We start from the raw sequence: 23,353 nt of genomic DNA, 5'->3' as shown, positions 1-23,353 counted from the left end.
TTTGAGAACCGCGATAAAAACCCTATATTATTAAAAAACACTCATTGCTCATCATTCACAAACAATACATCATAACAATATATATATATATATATATATATATATATATATATATATATATATATATATATATCCTAAAGACGTCATGTCTTTACGTAAAATCCTAAGCGTTATTCGTTAAGAGGAAAGTCTGATGGTAGGTATGTATATAAACAACGTGAATAAGGTTCAAACATTTTTATTTCATTACAACTAATACAAAAACAGGAAACGGGTTTGGTAGTACCCAGAATATAGTTGTTACAGCTACAACAAAATACAATATTACATGTTTCAGTACATATTAGCAACTCCCGTAATATGCTATTTTCTAGTTCTTGAGCCAATATCTCTAAATCATCCACCAATAAATCGTAGTCGTCAATACAATAATCATCAGACATAGCTCTGTGTTCTAAAATATGTATGAGAGTACTAAGTACAAACAAGAATAGGAGTTAAGGTTATAATGTAAAAATAAGAATGTCGTGTGTATCGAGATGGGTTGACATGTCAAAACGTCTTAATAACGCATGGGTGGAAGCTACAAAAGGGCTTACCTATACATGAATGAAAGACTACTTCAGGTACCAAATAACTATATTAAAAAACAAAAAATACAACTACAATTAACTTTAAAACCTAGAACTACAAACTATTAAACTACACCAAAACTAAAATTAACGTACAACTATCTATATATACAACCTGGTTAAGCCGTGGCATTATTTAGGAACATATTTTGTGGCGTTCACGCTCAGCCACGCGAAAGCGCTTCTTCTATGCCTTCGACATTTTCGGTGGCTGCTCCCGAATAATGTTCTTAAATAATGCACCGACTTTAATGTATGGCAAGGGTGACACATGCCATTCATTGTCCCAGTTCTCATCCACAGACGGCTCGGGATGGCACGAATCTCCACTGCCGCCCGTCTGTTGGGTGTCATCACCTAAGTGTAGAGACAAGTATCTACGTCTGATGTGGTGCAGTGGAGATTCGTGCCATTCATTGTCCCAGTTCTCATCCACAGACGGCTCGGGATGGCACGAATCTCCACTGCCGCCCGTCTGTTGGGTGTCGTCACCTAAGTGTAGAGACAAGTATCTACGTCTGATGTGGTGCAGTGGAGATTCGTGCCATTCATCGTCCCAGCACTCATCCACAACAGCTGTGTACAGGGGTGTACACCTCACGCCTCTACACGTATCTGTTGTATACCACAAAACCATGATCTACAATAAAAAAAGAGATAACTAGGTATGATGAGTATACATACAAAAGACTAGGTGATAAAACCAGAATGTTATTAGAAATCCCAGGGTAGCGTGTCTATTATTTTGTTATTTTCGGGTAGCACTCTACGTTTGTTATAGCCCATGCGGTATGTTTTTGAAACTCTCTCTTTAGTTACAATATTTTTTGTATGTACGTCTCTACATATTTGATCATAATATAAAACAGTATCTTCTAGTTTGGCGGTAATTATATCAACCATAACATTGTGATTTAAATATAAACAATTTTCATAGTTGAGTGTAAACCCTTTAATTTTAGTCACTTGACGGCCAAGCATAGTCTTATAATGGTAAGATTTAGGACCTGTTGACAAAAATTCTGTGATATAGTCATCAGGAGGTAATTCGTCAGACCATTCACCCAACATGTCACCCGTGTTGACCGTGTTAACACCATCATCAATGTAAACAATTGAGTCTGTATCGAAATAGACAACAGCTTCGTCCAGTTTATCAAGCATGTCGTACAACCGTAAGCGAGCATTGGAAAAAAGACACAATAGATAGACACAATAGATAGTAATATCTATTGTGTCGTCCAACAGAATCTCATACCATCGTTTGCAGTTAGTGATATATTCGGTCTGGGACAAATTCACTCGTTGGCCGAATTTACCCCATAGACTGTTTAGACAGAGTTTAGCGACCTCTCCTCTACCCACATTTGTTGCTATTTTCGCTAAATCGAGCTCTATACCCATTTGGTCTTTTACAGCCCGAGCGTATTCTTCGCATGAGGCATACGTATGTGGACTACTTTCTAATTTTATTTTTATAAAGTCCTTCACATATCCTTTAAACAGATCCCTAGACGTTTTCTCGAAATGCCACACCTCGCTAATATTGATGATTTTATACCCTTTTTCCAAAGCTTTCTGCATCTCCAACGTTGTCCATGTTCCCGAAAACACTCTCTGAGCCTCTGTATGAAGACACGTATCAGGCATGTCTTCTATGCATTGTTTGCAGAGAGGAAACAATAGCTTTATTGTTCTTAGCGGTAATACAGGATGATACAGTTGTCTAGGAGGAAGAACAGTGCACTGAATAAGACCAAACCACGAAGAATCATAAGCATCAGGCTTGTATATCTTAATAGTCCCATTGGATAAGCGTCATAGTATTGGACGGTTGGATACAAAGATACTACATCGATATACCGAAGTTTTTTACCATATACCATTAATTTTGTAGCATTTGTTCGACCGCCGTAAAAAGCATTACGGGGGTTTAAGGGTTCAACAATTTGAGGCATATTTTTACATTCTTTTATCCATTCACATTCCCACATTTCTACTAGGTTGTAACCGTCGTCTCGTAATTGATTAGAGCGCCTCATTGTTTTCTCGTACAAATCACCCATAGTTTCATTATTGACATGGTTTTATTGTGTCGTTCTTAAAGCAATCTGGGTGACCGTGCCAAAAACAATCATGAAACTGGTACACAGTGTGTGACTCTTTACAGAAACCATCAACTTTTGCACCACAAATTGTTACTTCACCACCGTTGAGGGCGTGTTGTACATCAGGAAACTGCGATAGCCACGAAATGGCCGCAGAGCTGTATATATCTGTTTTTTCAACAACGGCTATTTGATTTTGGGGTAAATATTTTGATCGGTAAATGGCTAAACATGTGCTAGCTATTGTAACGTACTGAAAACAATCAATATTAACTACAGCTAAAAATTCTTTACGAAGCTCTAAACAACCACGGCGCAAAATATCAACATCAGAGTCACAGTATGCAAGAATTTCCTTTTGGAAATCAAAGATGTAGTTCTCAGACACTTTATCAGCATGCCATTGTAAAAAGATTTCTCTTTGTTTGGGTTTCATGGTATTTGGACCGTAATAAGAGGTATCAGGGAGTGGACCAATGTACGAATGGTGCTCTGTCGTGTTAAAATAATGTGGGAAATATCCCTTTTTCAACTCAGTCAACCCAAAAGTTTAAGGGAAATCCGTTAATGGACCACTCACAAAATTAGAGCTATCTATAATTTTTAAAGCAATGTGTGGTATTGTTAACAGCATCAGTTTTGAGCCGCTGTAAATAGTATAGGGTTTTATGGTAATACATACGCAGTACTTCAAGATAAAATACGAGTCGTAACCCTTAGCGTTGTGAGCGATCGCTGTATATGCTCTGTGATTCTCAGAAATTAACCATTGACAAAACTCGTTGTTATCTTTAAAAACAAATTTATTTCCATCGAAATCATGTGCTATTATTAAAGTAGATACATGTACTCCATCAACAAGCATTGTTTCGTAGTCAAAAAATAGGTATTTTTCTGTATAAGTACATGTACGTACAACAACGTCTGTAAGACCGTTACAGACACACGGTACGGTACAGGTGATTGGTTGCTTGTAATGTGCTTTGCAACCTCTGTTTAAGTTGTCTGAACGTTTGTTGCAGGTGCATGGTACAGGACAAATACCTCCTTTGGCTGTCTTTCTCTGCATGTAGCACTTATGTGTAGAGATTTCCACCCACAGGACACAGTTCGTACATACGCTAAACCCGCAGTGATGCCATTTATTCCTCTGTATCACTTTGTTACAACCTGTACATTTATGTACAAGTGCACACACGGCCCCATGGTTCTGCCAGCACTCCTCATTAAAACAGTACCTATTACAGTTGTCGCAATAAATTTTGTTTTGTTCTTTATGTGCGGGGCGGTTACACATGTCACATATTACAGATTTTTTACATCGATGTTTATTTTTGTTTCTGTAACAAGTGTCACATATTTGACAATAATAAACAGACCCATAAAAAGCGTTCATACTATTAATGACATCATAATGGTCTTTTATTTTATACAAGCATAATATTGTTGGTTTGGGTGGTCCTGCATAAATAACCGAATTGAAGTTCTCTGCACAAACAATTTTAATTTGTACATCAAGCAGTTGTTCAGCTCGCTGAATATCCTGCAGAGAACAGCCAATTGTGGGAGCTAATCCCAAAATTTCACATAGTTCACGAGCTATATAGCACTCCTTGAAGTTGACGACCTTGGCGTATGTTTGCTATTTGTCTAGATGTTAAAGTGTATTTTAGGAAGGATGTCGTATGGTATGTTAGAGCAACGACTACGGCTCTTAAGGCACACAAATTATCACTGTTACGTATCACAGTTATACTACGCTTGGTGTGACGGTTTCTCGACAAATTTAAGATACTGGACCGTCCATAGCCTCTAGGTAATTTAAGTACTTGTATGTCAAACGTTGTTTCGTTAATAGAGACAGACTCGTCAGATGTCAAGACATCTTCCACTAGATCTAATAAATAGGCAAATGTAGTAGAAGTATGCGCTGGTGTTGAAAGTGGTTGATTAAAGCGCGGGTTACTAGCAATAATTCTAATTTTATCACCTATTACATAGTTTGATTTTATTTTTACATCTTCTAAACAACTATTTAATGTAGTGAGCAAGTCCTCTGTAGCATTGTTTGTGCGTGGTGTGGTGCAAGAGTATGTATGTAAATACGCGTCAAACTTTCGTACATATCGGCGATTCAAAAGTGTTACAGTACAAGCCATGTTACTAGAACAAAAGATTCCGATTTAGGTGTCTGTTTTTGTAACAATATAAATACTACAAAGGACTAATAAGCCGCATTGAAACATAAACAGAAAAATACTGATATTACGGTTGTATAACATTCGGTTGTATAACAAGTCATGTCGTGAAAGCTAAGGGGAGGGCATGCGAAAATCTTACATGATACACAGGTTAGCGAATACTAACAACCAATCATTACATGAGTCACAATCACAACAATGAGTCGACATTAGATATATTATATATAAAGTCTTGGTGTGCATTCTACGGGTGTTCTACATAGACAACAGATGTTGTTAATTAAACGAGAACAGTCTAGATAAGATGTGGCATGTCCACAAGGTAGTGCGACTGTGTTAATTTCCTTACTTAAACAAATTTTACATATAATACGTTGATTCACCTCTGTGTTTACCTCAGGTGTTTCCACGTCTTCCACATTTTTGGAGATATCAATGATAATACAAAGATCTGTGCGTATAGTTCGTTTAAATGGGCCTGTATGTATAAAATTGCTTGTAGCAGCTCTGATTTCACTATAAGCACGTAGAGGAGTAGGCGAACCGTTGTCGTGAAATGTTGTTAATCGAACACTCATCAAAGTAATGTCTTTATTCGTTATATAATAAGTCTTACCATTTTCATAAAAAAAAACCAGCTTCTGCGTGTTTTTTAGCAGAAATATTCCTATTTGTAAATGTTTTTAGACGTTCTTCGACTGTCCACAGTTTTTGAGCTTGTTTATAGGCAATCAGAAAACAACAATCGTGTTTGTGTTTATCTAACGGTATGTCATCTGCAAGGCATTTATTATAAACAACACCGCAAAAAGCACATAAGACTTTATCATTTACACCTGTATAATAGAAACCTGCAACAGCTAGTACTATCGGTTTGATGGGGTGGCTGGGCATCCATTCCTCAAAAGACTTCAAGCGCTTGATGATTACAGGGTACAGTAGATGTGTGGTTATCATTTTTTCTACAATAAAAAATCAACTATTTCAGCCATCAGTCGTGAAGTATGTAAGAGCAACTTTATTGTCTGGTTAGCACATTTTAGATGAAAAGATTTAAATAAAAAATAAGAAAAACGACACATCGTTATTAATGTATGGTTGCTAGGCTTTTATGTTTTTTTTTGTAGAAGATACTGTGCTAACATGTTTGCGGCGTGCGTCTCTAACGGCCATTTTATAGAAGGTTTTATTACTAGACGGTACACCTGTACGACACTTATGACACCGAAAAGATACAAAACTTGTTGATAGAGGTTGACTAACCACACGCTTGGTATGTTTGACACACGCTACACCTGATCAGACTAGTAAAAATATTTTCATGATTTCGCCTAGACATCTAAAAAAGTAGATCTATATTAATGTTTATATCAATGCTTTGAATGTCAATAGTCAAGATTATGTCAGACAAAAAAGGAGTGGAAAAAAACATTGTATGAATGCTTAGAAAAACATACCTATGAATACTCTTATTGTTTACAATTATTTGTTTTAACACGTTTACGTCGAGCATCTCTGACAGTCATTTTATAGAAACCGTTACGATTGGTATCTTCACCTGTACGACAAGCATGACAACGAAACGCTGCTACATTGATCGTACCTGGTTGACTTATACAGGGTTGATACGTCTTACATGTGCTACACAAAAGCATGCATGCATACTTGTGCACCATCACAACACGACGGTTCATCTAAAAAATATCTACATTTTTATACGTGTTTTTATCAATATGAGGCTCAAAAGTATAAACTGTCTAGACTTGCTGTTTTAGTCGTTAAAGCATTATTTTTTCAAAAAATTACAAAAAACAAACGACTACGCATTGTAGGAAAACAACCGACTACAAAATTGTAAGGGTACACATATTTTACATGATAAAAAACTCTGTGGCACATTAGTAATTATAGAGGCATGTCACTTAGTAGATATAGAGGCTTAAAAATTCGCTACGCACGCTACAAGATGCCTACAAGGCATAAACACTATTTGAAGTTCTGCGTTCAAACAGTTCAAAACCAAACTAATGCTCTGTAAAAATATATAGCAAATCACAAATAACCTTTTTTTATTTTCAACATTCTCTTGTGTGTCTTTGAAATTAAATGGTTAACAAACCAAGATCTTGAGAACTCTTTGTGATTTTTGCTAAAACCAGATTTTAACACAGTCGACAAGATGCAGGACGAGGCTGAAAGATGTCATCAATGACACACTAACAGAGTGTAAGAGAGGGTTGCAGAGACGTACAGAGGGTAGGAGAGGCGTACAGAGGATAGCAGAGACGTACAGAGGGTAGCAGAGACAGGAGCTGTGGGTATCTGAGACATGCTGTGACGAGGTGTGACATGATAAGAGGATAGACTAAGAGATAGATAAAAAGAGGTTAGTCTTTGTATGTGGGTATATTTTATAAAATATACCCACATACAAAGACTAACCTCTTTTTGTTATACGTGGTATACAGCCAGCTACAGGAATTATTTTCCTTGTGGATTTTAAGATATATATATATATATATATATATATATATATATATATATATATATATATATATATATATATATATAGAGAGAGAGAGAGAGAGAGAGATAGATATAAAGAGAGAGTTTGATGTGTGCTAACGCATAGGTTGTTTTTTAGCAGACGTTGTTGTACGTTTATTACCCCGGTTTGTAAATTTTTTAAAATGATTTAATCCTGTCACACCCATTCGGCAAAAATAACACCGAAAATGAACGAGGTTGTGTGTATAGGGTTGACCCATACATGCTTTATATTCACCACAATTTATACATAGTAACAATTTCATGTGTACACCTTCACCATTCCATATACCATCTGAAACAACAACGCCTTTGTAATTTTACGCAAATTCTGCAGTATCACATAAAAATTCTTAGACGATCGGTTATCACGCATCGACACATAGCGCATTTATGTACAATGTAACCACAGTCTGTGCATGTGACAAGATGCCTACAAGGCATAAATACTATTTGAAGTTCAGCGTTTAAACAGATTCTGCAACACTTATCAGTGTTAGCACGAACCTCTGCGCTCATTAATAATATACACATATCTGTGTGCACTATGTACTTAAAACCCGAATAAAAAAAGCCTTCCTTTGCTAAATCTTCAGCATCTCGTCGTGGTTGTGACTTAAAAGTCTTTAATCTTACTTCGTACGAAGATACATCTGTCATGGCTACAAATCGCAAAGCTGACCCATTAAAGAAATAACCAGCCTTCGCGTACTGACATGCATCGTCGCCGGACCATTTAGCAAAGGTGTTTAACCGTTCCTCATAGGAAACTAATTTTTTTATTTCACTAAAAAGCTTTCTAAAACAACATGTTGCTTTATGTTTTTTCATCGGGATGTCTGTAGCCAACCACTTATTTACTGATGTGTCACAGAATTTACATCGTACTTTATCATTATGACCTGTGTAACTAAAGCCTGCTATGCTCAAATGTATAGGTTTTATTGGGTGGGAGATGGGCCAGTTTTTATAAGAAGTCAGTCGTTTAGATAGTGAACGATATTCCAACATAGTGAACGATATTCCAACAGCTTAGCTGACATGACTAAAAAAATGACACAATTTTACAAAACGCCTAAAAATAGTCTATTGATTAAAATGACGAGGATGATGGAAAAACCAGATTCAGCAAAGCCTTTACTACACAATCTATTCATATTACACTGAAATATTTGCAAACTCCTTGTTGGCGAACCATTACATTCGTGGCCTCCTTGTGTGATGAAATTAAGACAAAACAGCTAGGTGATCAGCAGAAAGACAAGAGACACAGCTGGCCAGTGAAACAACCGGATAGAGATACCATCAGAGACGTTGTCATGGTCAATTTGTAGTCAGCGCTATCATCGTACAGTCATCCAGTACACAGCATCAAGTCTGCCCCATCAATACATACGACCGATAGCCTGTCATTGTAGTCATCGACCTGTGAGGACCAAGTCATCCTGTACTCAGCATTCAGTCAGTGTCCTGTCAGTGTCCTGTCAGTGTACTCATCGTCCTGTGAGGACCAAGTAAGCCTGTAGTCAGCGTCTAGTCAGCGTTGAGTCAGCGTTGAGTCAGCGTCACGTCAGCGTCAAGTAAGCCTGTAGTCAGCCTATTGTCAGCCTCTAGTAACCGACTATAAATAGTGCTTTTAACTAGAGAATCAGCATTCCGTCGTATGATGTCGAACAGAGAATAACGTATTACGCAGCTTGCTAAAATTATTAGACAAACGTACCAAGCTCTAAAAAGAATGTAGAGTGATCAGCAAGAACAGCTCGAAACAATTTTAACACCTGAACCTCTTACAGAAATCAACAATTATCTGAACACTACACATCAATCGGAGAAGCATGAAGACACCTGCGAACATCAAAACAATACGCCTCAGTCGGTCAGCGATCACCTTCAAAAATATTGGCAACATTCAGCGGATATCGATAGAGCTTACGGGCCGCAGTATATTTGGGAGACTGATAAATGGGTATTGAACAATATGGAAATAAAGTTTACTCTTAAACATATAATGCTTAACGATAACCAGTACAAAGCTACTCCTGGCTTATATAATTTGCTATTCTACAAGAAACCGCAAGACTTTACACCAAACGATTGCATTAACTATAAAAAAATATTAGAAGTCACAGGTATTCATCGAGATTCCCGAGGATATTTGAGACATCAATCATTCCCAGATAAATTCAATAAAATCATGAAACCCCTGTATGTTGAAGAAGAAAGAAGAAGAAAGCCATCTTCAAAACATTTGCCGGACGGACGAGTTCAAATGGTGAAGCAAAAAGAAAACACACACAGGTGGAGCAGCTAAAGACCAAACATGAAGCTTCAAATGAAACGTCAAAGCGAAAAGAAAAAACATTTGGAAAGCAGCACACCTGTTGACAAGTCAAAAACTAATCAGAGCCCAGAAAGTGGACAGCTATACGAGGAATTGAGTAAAATATGGCACCTCTATAATGAAAACAATGATCCGAATTTCCTAGTAGAGGGACTTAAAACTATTTCAAAAGCCAATGCCTTAAATGGAAAAGAAGCAGAATTATTAGTAGACGAATTGCACCATCTAGATATTATTGAATAAAACAACCGTTGGAAGATTGATTTGCACTTACATTTTGTATATGATTTATATATTAAAATATATTATATGAAAATTGGTATTTTATTTGCAATTCCTCCTCCGCAATTATTGTTTTTTTCTAAAAGCCTGGTAAAATACTAACGTCGTCTACGTGCTACACAGGTAGACCATTTTAAGCATCCAATAATTAAAATGTATTGTGTGATACTATTTTTAAAACACAGCTGTTTATCACGGGCGTAACCGCAGTTTACTGATTATCTTACAGGCATAAACACTACTAACCTTGAAAATATCTTAGACATCCGATTTTACGAAAAACAATAAAAACCATAATTGTACTGTACATACATAACAGACTGTAGGACAAAATTGAAAATACAGGACACACGCACATGCTATTTTGTTTTACCTTTATGATTTAGACGATGGACAACCGTTTTGTATGTTCGGCCACAAACCCTACATTTTAAATGCTCATTCATGTGCTTCTTTGAAGAAGGTCTGTTGCAATATTTACACATATATACACGACCTCTTTTCTTAAGAATTAATAAAGAATCCATCTGAAAAAAATAACCCTGAATAATAAAAAAGACACCAAGTCTATTTTCTATAAATGATCAAAATTGCTGGTTGCCATATACAACGACAATATTCTAGAAAAGTTACGAAGAATATGTATTCAGAGAGAAGTTAAAATATCTCCAGAAGACACATATATTTAAATGTATACGGATAGCAAGCAGGAAAAACTACAAAAAGACCACTCCCTAGAAATCAAGAAGGCTAGATTTTTCATCATTTCACAAATTCAAATAACAAAGAACTGTTATGTAGTGATACACAAAATGGAACAGCACAAACTTTTGTCTATACACATACTATGTGTCTGTCAGATACAAACTATAGAAAAAACACGCAAATTTAACGATTAGACAGCCATAAAAACAAGAAAGGGTATGTAACAGAAAAACTTTTGTCTATACAAATACTAATTATGTGCCTATCAAATACAAACTATAGAAAAAACACGCAAATTTAACGATTAGACAGCCATAGAAAACAAACAAGGGGATGTAACAGAAAAAACTTTTGTCTATACAAATACTAATTATGTGCCTATCAGATACAAACGACAAAAGCAAGAACACTAGAAAATTCAAAAATGCAGAAGAACAGACGCAGCCATTTCGTACATAAAAATGACTGAATATCAAAGGTACAGAAGTAAAATGCAGAAGAAAAAACTACTTGTCTACGAACACGCCTAGCCAAAACAGCACTATTTTAAAACACTGCCTGTAAAAATTATCTGCCTGCTCTCGATCATAAAATGCCAAAAATGCCAAAAATAAAAACGTAAAAGAAAGTAGAAACACACAAAAAACAAACATATTGTCTACGAAAAAATTAGAGAGCATTTGAAATGTGACATAATCGACAAAATCGTGGAACAAACCTCTCAAAATCGTAGAAAACACAAGTACTACAATATTATGTATTTTGCTGTTTTTTTTTTGTATGTTGTAAACATATGGAGACAAACTCTAGAAACAGAACTGGAGAAAAACTTTTGTCTATACAAATACTAATTATGCGCCTATCAAATACAAACTATAGACAAAACAGCAAAACACGCAAATTTAACGATTAGACCGCCATAGAAAACAAACAAGGGGTGTAACAGAAAAAACTTTTGTCTATACAAATACTAATTATGTGCCTATCAGATACAAACGACAAAAGCAAGAACACTAGAAAATTCAAAAATGCAGAAGAACAGACGCAGCCATTTCGTACATAAAAATGACTATGTGCCTATCAGATACAAACGACAAAAGCAAGAACACTAGAAAATTCAAAAATGCAGAAGAACAGACGCAGCCATATCGTACATAAAAATGACTGAATATCAAAGGTACAGAAGTAAAATGCAGAAGAAAAAACTAATTGTCTACGAACACGCCTAGCCAAGACAGCAATATTTTAGCAGCCATTTCGTACATAAAAATGACTGAATATCAAAGGTACAAAAGTAAAATGCAGAAGAAAAAACTACTTGTCTACGAACACGCCTAGCCAAAACAGCACTATTTTAAAACACTGCCTGTAAAAATTATCTGCCTGCTCTCGATCATAAAAATGCCAAAAATAAAAACGTAAAAGAAAGTAGAAACACACAAAAAACAAACATATTGTTTACGAAAAAATTAGAGAGCATTTGAAATGTGACATAATCGACAAAATCGTGGAACAAACCTCTTAAAATCGTAGAAAAAACAAGTACTACAATGTTATGTATTTGCTGTTTTTTTTTGTATGTTGTAAACATATGGAGACAAACTCTAGAAACAGAACTGGAATACAGATTAGCCGCATACTAGATTGGATACATAAGCAGCTAGAGCCTGTATAGAGCAACTATTCTGTATGTTTTCTGCACGAACAGTTACAGATTTTTACAAAAAACTTTTTCACGTTGGGAACTTAGACAAAATTCGAAGTATTTTGACATTTTTTGTTTTTTTTTCAAATTGAATTAATAAACGACTCCTGCATTTCCTTTGTATTTATGACTGTTTTTAGCCAAGTTACAGATTTTTACACAAAACTTTTTCACATTGGGAACTTAGACAAAATTCGAAGTATTTTTACATTTTTTGTTTTTCAAATTGAATTAATAAACGACTCTCGCATTTCCTTTGCATTTATGACTGTTTTTAGCCAAGTTACAGATTTTTACACAAAACTTTTTCACATTGGGAACTTAGACAAAATTCGAAGTATTTTTACATTTTTTGTTTTTTCAAATTGAATTAATAAACGACTCCCGCATTTCCTTTGTATTTATGACTGTTTTTAGCCAAGTTACAGATTTTTAAACAAAACTTTTTCACATTGGGAACTTTTTCATATTGTCTACGAAATATTACACGCCCAGCCAAAACAGCAATATTTTAGAACCTAGAGCACTTCCTGTAAAATTATTAGCTGGCTCAATCATAAAAATGCCTGAATATAAAAAATAATAAAAAAACGTGAAGAAGGTAGAAACACGTAAAAGAAAATGTAAAAGAAAACATATTGTCTACGAAAAAATTTAAGCACTGACAAAAACTGGAATATTTTAGAAAAAACATGCAAAATTTTAGGTACTGGTCCCTCAGAAAAAAGGTTTATTGTAACTCTTAGTAAAATTAAGATTGGACAGAAGAGGAAAAAACGAAAAGAATGCAAGAAAAACTAGAGAATTCAAGAAAATCATGGCTCTTAAAATACAGAATAAAATACGCCTAATTAGCCGTTTCGTACATAAAAATGACTGAATATCAAAGGTAAGGTACAGACAAAAATGCAGAAGAAAAAAAAAACATATTGTCTACACGAAATATTATTCGCCTAGCCACAACAGCAGCAATATTTTAGAACCTAGAGCACTTCCTGTAAAATTATTAGCTGGCTCAATCATAAAAATGCCTGAATATAAAAAATAATAAAAAAACGTGAAGAAGGTAGAAACACACAAAATAAAATGTAACAGAAAACATATTGTCTACGAAAAAATTTAAGCACTGACCAAACTAGAATATTTTAGAAAAAACGTGCAAAATTTTAGGTACTGGTCCCTCAGAAAAATGGTTTATTGTAACTCTTAGTAAAATTAAGATTGGACAGAAGAGGAAAAAACGAAAAGAATGCAAGAAAAACTAGAGAATTCAAGAAAATCATGGCTCTTAAAATACAGAATAAAATACGCCTAATTAACCGTTTCGTACACAAAAAGACTGAATATCAAAGGTAAGGTACAGAAGTAAAAATGCAGAAGAAAAAAAACATATTGTCTACACGAAATATTACACGCCTAGCCAAAACAGCAGCAATATTTTAGATTCTAGAGCACTGCCTGTAAAATTATTAGCTGGCTTGATCATAAAAATGCCTGAATATAAAAAATAATAAAAAAACGTGAAGAAGGTAGAAACACACAAAAGAAAATGTAACAGAAAACATATTGTCTACGAAAAAATTTAAGCACTGACCAAAACTGGAATATTTTAGAAAAAACGTGCAAAATTTTAGGTACTGGTCCCTCAGAAAAAAGGTTTCTGTAACTCTCAGTAAAATTAAGATTGGACCGAAGAGGAAAAAACGAAAAGAATGCAAGAAAAACTGGAGAATTCAAAAAAATCATGGCTCTTAAAATACAGAATAACAGACGCCTAATTAGCCGTTTCGTACATAAAATGACCGAATATCAAAGGTAAGGTACAGAAGTAAAAAATGCAGAAGAAAAAAAAAATCATATTGTTTACGAAATATTACACGCCTAGCCAAAAAAAGCAATATTTAGAACCTAGAGCACTTCCTGTAAAATTATTAGCTGGCTCAATCATAAAAATGCCTGAATATAAAAAATAATAAAAAAACGTGAAGAAGGTAGAAACACACAAAAGAAAATGTAACAGAAAACATATTGTCTACGAAAAAATTTAAGCACTGACCAAAACTGTAATATTTGTAGAAAAAACGTGCAAAATTTTAGGTACTGGTCCCTCAGAAAAAAGGTTTCTGTAACTCTCAGTAAAATTAAGATTGGACAGAAGAGGAAAAAACGAAAAGAATGCAAGAAAAACTGGAGAATTCAAGAAAATCATGGCTCTTAAAATACAGAATAACAGACGCCTAATTAGCCGTTTCGTACATAAAAATGACCGAATATCAAAGGTAAGGTACAGAAGTAAAAAATGCAGAGGAAAAAAAATCATATTGTTTACGAAATATTACACGCCTAGCCACAACAGCAGCAATATTTTAGAACCTAGAGCACTTCCTGTAAAATTATTAGCTGGCTCAATCATAAAAATGCCTGAATATAAAAAATAATAAAAAAACGTGAAGAAGGTAGAAACACACAAAAGAAAATGTAACAGAAAACATATTGTCTACGAAAAAATTTAAGCACTGACCAAAACTGTAATATTTTAGGAAAAACGTGCAAAATTTTAGGTACTGGTCCCTCAGAAAAAAGGTTTCTGTAACTCTCAGTAAAATTAAGATTGGACAGAAGAGGAAAAAACGAAAAGAATGCAAGAAAAACTGGAGAATTCAAGAAAATCATGGCTCTTAAAATACAGAATAACAGACGCCTAATTAGCCGTTTCGTACATAAAAATGACCGAATATCAAAGGTAAGGCACAGAAGTAAAAAATGCAGAAGAAAAAAAAAACATATTGTCTACGAAATATTACACGCCTAGCCAAAACAGCAATATTTTAGAACCTAGAGCACTGCCCGTAAAATTATTAGCTGGCTTGATCATAAAAATGACTGAATATAAAAAATAATAAAAAAACGTGAAGAAGACGTGGATATAAAAAATAATAAAAAAACGTGAAGAAGGTAGAAACACACAAAAGAAAATGTAACAGAAAACATATTGTCTACGAAAAAATTTAAGCACTGACCAAAACTGGAATATTTTAGAAAAAACGTGCAAAATTTTAGGTACTGGTCCCTCAGAAAAAAGGTTTCTGTAACTCTCAGTAAAATTAAGATTGGACAGAAGAGGAAAAAACGAAAGAATGCAAGAAAAACTGGAGAATTCAAGAAATCATGGCTTTTAAAATACAGAATACCAGACGCCTAATTAGCCGTTTCGTACATAAAAATGACCGAATATCAAAGGTAAGGCACAGAAGTAAAAAATGCAGAAGAAAAAAAAAACATATTGTCTACGAAATATTACACGCCTAGCCAAAACAGCAATATTTTAGAACCTAGAGCACTGCCCGTAAAATTATTAGCTGGCTTGATCATAAAAATGACTGAATATAAAAAATAATAAAAAAACGTGAAGAAGACGTGGATATAAAAAATAATAAAAAAACGTGAAGAAGGTAGAAACACACAAAAGAAAATGTAACAGAAAACATATTGTCTACGAAAAAATTTAAGCACTGACCAAAACTGGAATATTTTAGAAAAAACATGCAAAATTTTACGGTACTGGTCCTTCAGAAAAAAGGTTTATTGTAACTCTCAGTAAAATTAAGATTGGACAGAAGAGGAAAAAACGAAAAGAATGCAAGAAAAACTAGAGAATTCAATACAATCATGGCTCTTAAAATACAGAATAACAGACGCCTAATTAGCCGTTTCGTACATAAAAATGACTGAATATCAAAGGTAAGGCACAGAAGTAAAAATGCAGAAGAAAAAACATATTGTCTACACGAAATATTATTCGCCTAGCCACAACAGCAGCAATATTTTAGAACCTAGAGCACTGCCTGTAAAATTATTAGCTGGCTTGATCATAAAAATGCCTGAATATAAAAAATAATAAAAAAACGTGAAGAAGGTAGAAACACACAAAAGAAAATGTAACATTAAACATATTGTCTACAAAAAAATTTAAGCACTGACCAAAACTGGAATATTTTAGAAAAAACATGCAAAATTTTACGGTACTGGTCCCTCAGAAAAAGGTTTATTGTAACTCTCAGTAAAATTAAGATTGGACAGAAGAGGAAAAAACGAAAAGAATGCAAGAAAAACTAGAGAATTCAAGACAATCATGGCTCTTAAAATACAGAATAACAGACGCCTAATTAGCCGTTTCGTACATAAAAATGACTGAATATCAAAGGTAAGGCACAGAAGTAAAAATGCAGAAGAAAAAACATATTGTCTACACGAAATATTATTCGCCTAGCCACAACAGCAGCAATATTTTAGAACCTAGAGCACTGCCTGTAAAATTATTAGCTGGCTTGATCATAAAAATGCCTGAATATAAAAAATAATAAAAAAACGTGAAGAAGGTAGAAACACACAAAAGAAAATGTAACAGAAAACATATTGTCTACAAAAAAATTTAAGCACTGACCAAAACTGGAATATTTTAGAAAAAACATGCAAAATTTTACGGTACTGGTCCCTCAGAAAAAAGGTTTATTGTAACTCTCAGTAAAATTAAGATTGGACAGAAGAGGAAAAAACGAAAAGAATGCAAGAAAAACTAGAGAATTCAAGAAAATCATGGCTCTTAGAATACAGAATAACAGACACCTAATTAGCGGTTTCGTACATAAAAATGACCGAATATAAAAGGTAAGGTACAGAAGTAAAAAATGCAGAAGCAAAAAAAAACATATTGTCTACGCAATATTATACTGTCTGTAAAATTATTAGCTGGCTCGATCATAAAAATATCTGAATATAAAAAATAATAAAAAACGTGATGAAGGTAGAAACACACAAAGGAAAATGTAACAAAAAACATATTGTCTACGAAAAAAATTTGAGAGCACTTGAAATGTGACATACCATAAAAAACGACAAAATCTTGAAAAAACCTTTCAAAATTGTAGAAAAAACAAGTACTACAATGTTATGTATTTGCTTTTTTTGTATGTTGTAAAGACATGGAGACAAACTCTAGAACAAACCAGAAGAACTGGAATAAGCAATACAGATTAGCCACATACTAGATTGGATACATGAGCCGCTAAAACCTGTAGAGCTATATCACTAATCTGTATATTCGTAGCTGCATGTATACGAACCAGCAGAAAGGAAAACTCAGAAAATAGATCGAACACAAATTAACGTATGTACTCCGTGAATTCAGGAAAAGGACCAGCGCACAACAAGGTAAGAGACACAAAAGGAGCCCTAACACTATAGAATATAAACTAGAAAAAATATAGAATAGAACAATATAGAAAAAAATATATCTCTGCTTTATAGACATGGAAAACCCATTTGGAAAATCTCACGGTATTAGACAATGGATGTCACAACCCTGTACTATTCATGAGGACAACAAAATACAAAAAAAAACTATTAACGCTTACCTTATATTCCTTTGACGTTTCTTCTTCCTCTTTTTTTTTACGTCTCTTCCTACGGTTTCGCTGTTTGTAACTACTGTAACCAAAAACAAAAGATCTATAAGTAAGAACGTACAAAAGACACGTACAAGGAAAATTCAGAACCTTGTTTGTAAATAGTAACACATCACCCCACAGACAGACAACAAAATACAAAAAAAATGGAATATTAACGCTTACCTTATATTCCTTTGACGTTTCTTCATCTTTTTTTGGACGTCTCTTCCTACGGTTTCACTGTTTGTAACTACTGTAACCAAAACAAAAGATCTATAAGTAAGAGCGCACAAAAGACACGTACAAGGAAAATTCAGAACCTTGTTTGTAAATAATAACACATCACCTCACAGACAGACAACAAAATACAAAAAAAAAATGAATTATTAACGCTTACCTTATATTCACAGGGTACTTGATGAACTTGCCTCGGGTGTATCTTATTAGCTAACACAAAAAACTAGAAGAGATGCTGCTCCAGAAAAATTCGCAAACTGTTTGAAAAAAAAAAAACTTAAGACCGATCTTTTATAGAGACGTTTTGTGGTACGCCATCGTTGCTGTGGAAAATCTTTATTTAACAAAGGCACCAATATGACCATAAACTTTTGTTTTATCATTATATGGTTTTGTATACGACCAAATTTGACTTCCGGTTCTTACAAATATGCTGTATTATCTAATATGCTGTACCGAGATATTAGATAAAATAGATATTTTTAATATTAGAGCGTTTTATCTACTATGAGTAATGACTAAAACCAAAATGTTTTTTCCATTTTTTCGTTAAAATAATTATTTTATTTTCGAGAGACTTGGCATTTACAAAACACTATACCTGTACATTTTTTCGAACGCTTCTAATGAGTTAACCGGTTGGTTACTATTAATTATTGTATTATGTTTATTAGTTCTATGTAAAAATATGCGAGGTGTGAATTTCCTTAGTATTTATGACTTTTTAGCCAAGTTACAGATTTTTTACAAAATTTTTTGATTTTGTGGAAGTTCGAAGTATTCTGACATTTTTTTTTCCAATTTAATTAATGAACGACTCTCGCATTACTTTAGTATTATTTTATGACTGTTTTCAGCCAAGTTACAAATTTTTACAAACATTTTTTCATATTGTAGACAAAATTTTTTCATTCCCTTTCACGCTTTACACACCCTCGCTCCCCTCTACCCAGCGGCACACACCAACGCGATGACTCACCGACAGTCACGCTACAACCGACGCCTCCCCGACGCTACGACTCACCATCCGTCGCTCATCACAGGAACGCTTTACCCGACGCGATGCCACACATCATATGCCACATATGTGGCATAAATTTGCACTTAACTTTTTTGCTCTTTGAGTTACCAGTATTTGTGATAAAAAATATTAAAGATACATTATTTTAACAAAAAAAAGATATACCTGTTAATAACTTCAAAACTCAACAGTTTTCGAGATAATCGCATTTTACAAATCAGCTGCATAATTCTGATTTAAGGCAATTACTCCAGGCAACGAAGGAAAAATAGACAAAAACATTCATCATCATCATCATCATCATCATCATCTTGGTGCTACAGCCCTTAGAGGGCCTACACCTTCTCAAGTTTTCTACGCCATTCTATTCTGTCCCTCGCTTGCATTTTCCAGTTGCCGACTCCGATCTTCTCGGCATCTTGTGTTACCCCGTCCATCCACCTCAGCTTTGGTCTACCCCGTCTTCTCATTCCCACGAGTTGCGCTGTTAGAATCTTTTTTATCATGTTTAACTCAGGGGCCCGGGCTACATGTCCTGCCCACTGCAGGTGGTTTCGCTTAATTATAGTGGTAATATCTTTACCACCAAACGTATGCTTGTAGATATTCTGCAGTTCAAAGTTATATCTACGCCTCCATATTCCGTTCTCACAGACTGCTCCGAATATCTTGCGTAGCACCTTTCTTTCAAAAATGGATAGAGCGGATTCATCTGTTTTCGTTAGCGTCCATGCCTCTGATCCATATGTGAGAACGGGGACTATCAGTGTTCTATACAGCCTTATACGAGTTTTTTGAGACAGACGTTTGTTAGCTAAGTACTTTGATAGACCATGATAACACCTGTTTGCAATTATTATTCGCCTTTTTATTTCCTCAGATGTGTTATTATTGGGGTTAACCGATGTCCCTAGATATATGAACTCTTTGACTGCTTCGAAGTTTTGGTCATTGATGATTAAATTTGTGTCAACATTTCCAGCTCTTGTGTTTGTGTTAGTCGCCATGAATTTGGTTTTATTTTGATTTATCTGTAACCCCATTCGTTCTGCTGCTGCTACTAGCTCGGTTAGGATTTCCGCAGTTCTCGTCCTAGTTCTTGTTATAATGTCCACGTCGTCTGCATATGCTAGAATTTGGACTGATCTATTAAATATTGTTCCCCTGCTATCTAAATTAGCGTCTCGTACAACTTTTTCTAAGGCGAGTCGTTTTGAATTTTTACTGCTGATAGCATCTTCGCCATTGTCACTTTTATCAAACATATGAGTTTTTTTGGAATTCCTAACTCATTCATAGCGTTGTAAAGACTTGGTCTTAAGACACTGTCATATGCCGCTTTAAAATCGACAAAAATATGATACATATCTATGTTAAACTCTTGCGCTTTTTCGTGGATCTGTCGTAGTGTAAAGATCTGGTTAATGGTTGAACGTCCACGCCTGAATCCCGCCTGATATTCTCCTAGAAACATTTCAGTATAAGGCTTTAATCTCTCGTGCAAAATATTTGACAATATCTTGTATGCTGTATTTAGGAGAGTTATTCCGCGGTAGTTATTGCATTCCAGTTGGTTTCCCTTTTTGTGTAATGGGCAAATTAAGCCTAAGCTCCATTCTTCAGGCATTTGCTCCTCAGACCAAATTCTACAAACAATTTCTCGCATCACCTTTGTGAGCTGCTCTCCACCGTGCTTAAATAACTCTGCTGGGATGCCATCTCTACCTGGGGACCTATGGTTCCTTAGTTTTTCTATAGATATTTTCACTTCATCTACCGAGGGGGGTTCCACGAGTTCCTCATTTCGGTATTCCAGCTCTATATTGTTAGTAGGTTCCCCTTCCAGCAACTCTCGAAAGTGCTCTACCCATCGTAAAAGGATATCCTCTTTGTTGGTAAGTAAGTTACCTTCCTTATCATTACAATAGTTGATTCTTGGTTTGAATTCTTTTCTAATAATATTTATTTGATGATAGAACTTTCTTGTTTCTCCGTGACTCATATGGCTTTCGAGTTGTTCTAATATGTCATTTTCCAAGTCTCGTTTCTTTTTTCGGTGTATGCGTTTTTCCTCTCTCCTTAAGTTTTTGTATCTATCTATTGTTGTTCTAGTTTTTCGTTGTTGCATGGTCCTAAATGCCTCGTTCTTCTCATCTGTTATTTTTTTGCAGTCTTGGTCGAACCAGTCGTTTCTTTCTTGGGTTCGGGATATTCCCAATGACAAAAACATTAATAAATCTAAAATTTGGTATAAAATACCTTTAACTAAAGTTAATATTTAACGAAATATTAAATAAAATAAATATATCAGCAGGATAATTAATAATAGGATTTGACAAAACACAGAATAATAGGATTTTACATTAAACATTTTATGTTTTATGTTAAATTAAAATCATAATCAAAACATTTTGTTTACAAACCAAATTAGGAAATAGTTAAACTAAATAACAAAACTTTTTGTTAAAGTAATTGTTCGATATGTCCACCATTTTCATTAATTCATTTGTCAATATATTCCATAAAAATCATCTCATATTAAATAGCATCATTGGTTCTACAGAAACTGCTGCAGTATTTATTTCTTTTATAGTTGGTTGCGAATGTTTATGGAATTCTTATAGACACGTTTTTTAATACGCCCCATACACCAAAATCAAGCGGATTAAATTCTGGGCTAGGTGGTGGCTATAATGTATATTGGATGAATATGTTCTTTTGGATACATATCCAAATCTTATGATATATTATGGAACTACATCTTATTTATCGCAGAGGTTAAATAATGTATTAAACTGTGATGTATCTCATTCATTGGTTACTTATATACACACAGAATAACCTATCGATGACATTACTTATTTATATGATTACGTTACAGCTTACGAGTAACTATAATTACATCTCGAACAAATGGAATATTATGATTTACTAACGAACTAATATTATGCTGAACTAAATTGCCTGTGTGTTTACTATATTTATAACAATATCGGTTAAAAGGTCAACGATGATGGTTTCGTAAAAATGCTGAGTCTTTAAGGTTAGATTTGTAGCAAAAGTATTATGAAACAAGACACATATGTGTCCTCAATACCTGTGCTTTAGTTTCTAATTGTCCTAATAAAAATGGGTAAACAATTTACGTAATGAATAATAAGTATTCCTTTGGGATTTTTTATAAATTAAATAATCTGCATCTTTCTTAATATAAACATTTTATTAAAGCAAGTTAGCTTAAATCGTAATATTTCAAAGTGCAGAATCTACGGTTTTTGTTTGTACAATTACTTAAGGACACCCTGTATATATAACCTAACCTAACTATATCTAAAACAATGAGCGCCTTCTCTAGTCGAAATATTTAAATTGTTAATAGGTAAAAATTTAGCGGGTTTGATAAAATATATGTACTTTATGTTAGATTTAGTACAAAATTTAGTTTAATACAAAAGCCTGAAAAATAAATATTTTAAAACAGCGACTTGAACGCCGATAAATGATATGAAAACCACAAGCCGTTATCTACTGTAAAAGAATAGAAAATTCTATTTGTTTGAAAATAATTCTGTCGGAGAGAACCGCAAACTCGGCGTAGGGCCGATAAAGAATGCAAAAGACAAACAACGAAAATTATACGCTTGAAATGACAGGAAATACGGAAAACCGCAAACTCGGTGTAGTTGTCAATAAGGTATACAAATAGTTTACAATATTACGATTTACATATTATATTCGGTATGTGAAAATTTTATTTATTTATGAAAAAGTAGAAAATTGTATATATAAGTAAAGATAATTCATAATGTCGTGGACCTGACGTAATCATTTAGTGACGTCAATCTACGAACGAAACAATGATATCAGGCATTGCTAAAAGCACGCAGTTCTCTTCAGTGCGTTATCGTAGACAGAGACGAGCTAGTTTTTGCGTTAGCTTTAATATTTTTATTTTTTTTTGTGAACAATCGTTTTTTTTAATATTTTATTATTTTTTGGATCATTCTGAATAAAAAAGGTTAATTGTAATTTTTCTCTAAAGTTGATCGTTTTCAACCCATAAACAATTTAAAACTGAAAAAAAAACAACGAAAAATGATGATTGAAGACTCAAAAACGCACAA

General features: G+C 34.2%; 1 protein-coding gene across 1 annotated transcript; it reads right to left on the bottom strand.

The window, feature by feature from the left end:
* Positions 1–390: 390 nt before the first annotated feature.
* Positions 391–18,651, bottom strand: LOC140448405 (uncharacterized). Its single transcript, XM_072541490.1, has 4 exons — positions 18,369–18,651; positions 18,155–18,224; positions 17,939–18,011; positions 391–1,272 (listed from the first exon to the last, which is right to left on the bottom strand). The coding sequence occupies exons 2-4, from the start codon at positions 18,178–18,180 to the stop codon at positions 820–822; spliced, it is 552 nt and encodes a 183-aa protein (XP_072397591.1). The 5' UTR covers positions 18,181–18,224; positions 18,369–18,651; the 3' UTR covers positions 391–819.
* Positions 18,652–23,353: the final 4,702 nt, after the last annotated feature.

Source organism: Diabrotica undecimpunctata, chromosome 8, assembly GCF_040954645.1.
Source record: "Diabrotica undecimpunctata isolate CICGRU chromosome 8, icDiaUnde3, whole genome shotgun sequence".
NCBI lineage: Eukaryota > Metazoa > Arthropoda > Insecta > Coleoptera > Chrysomelidae > Diabrotica > Diabrotica undecimpunctata.
Note: the sequence above shows the minus strand (reverse complement) of the source record. Positions and strands in the feature narration are given on the sequence as shown.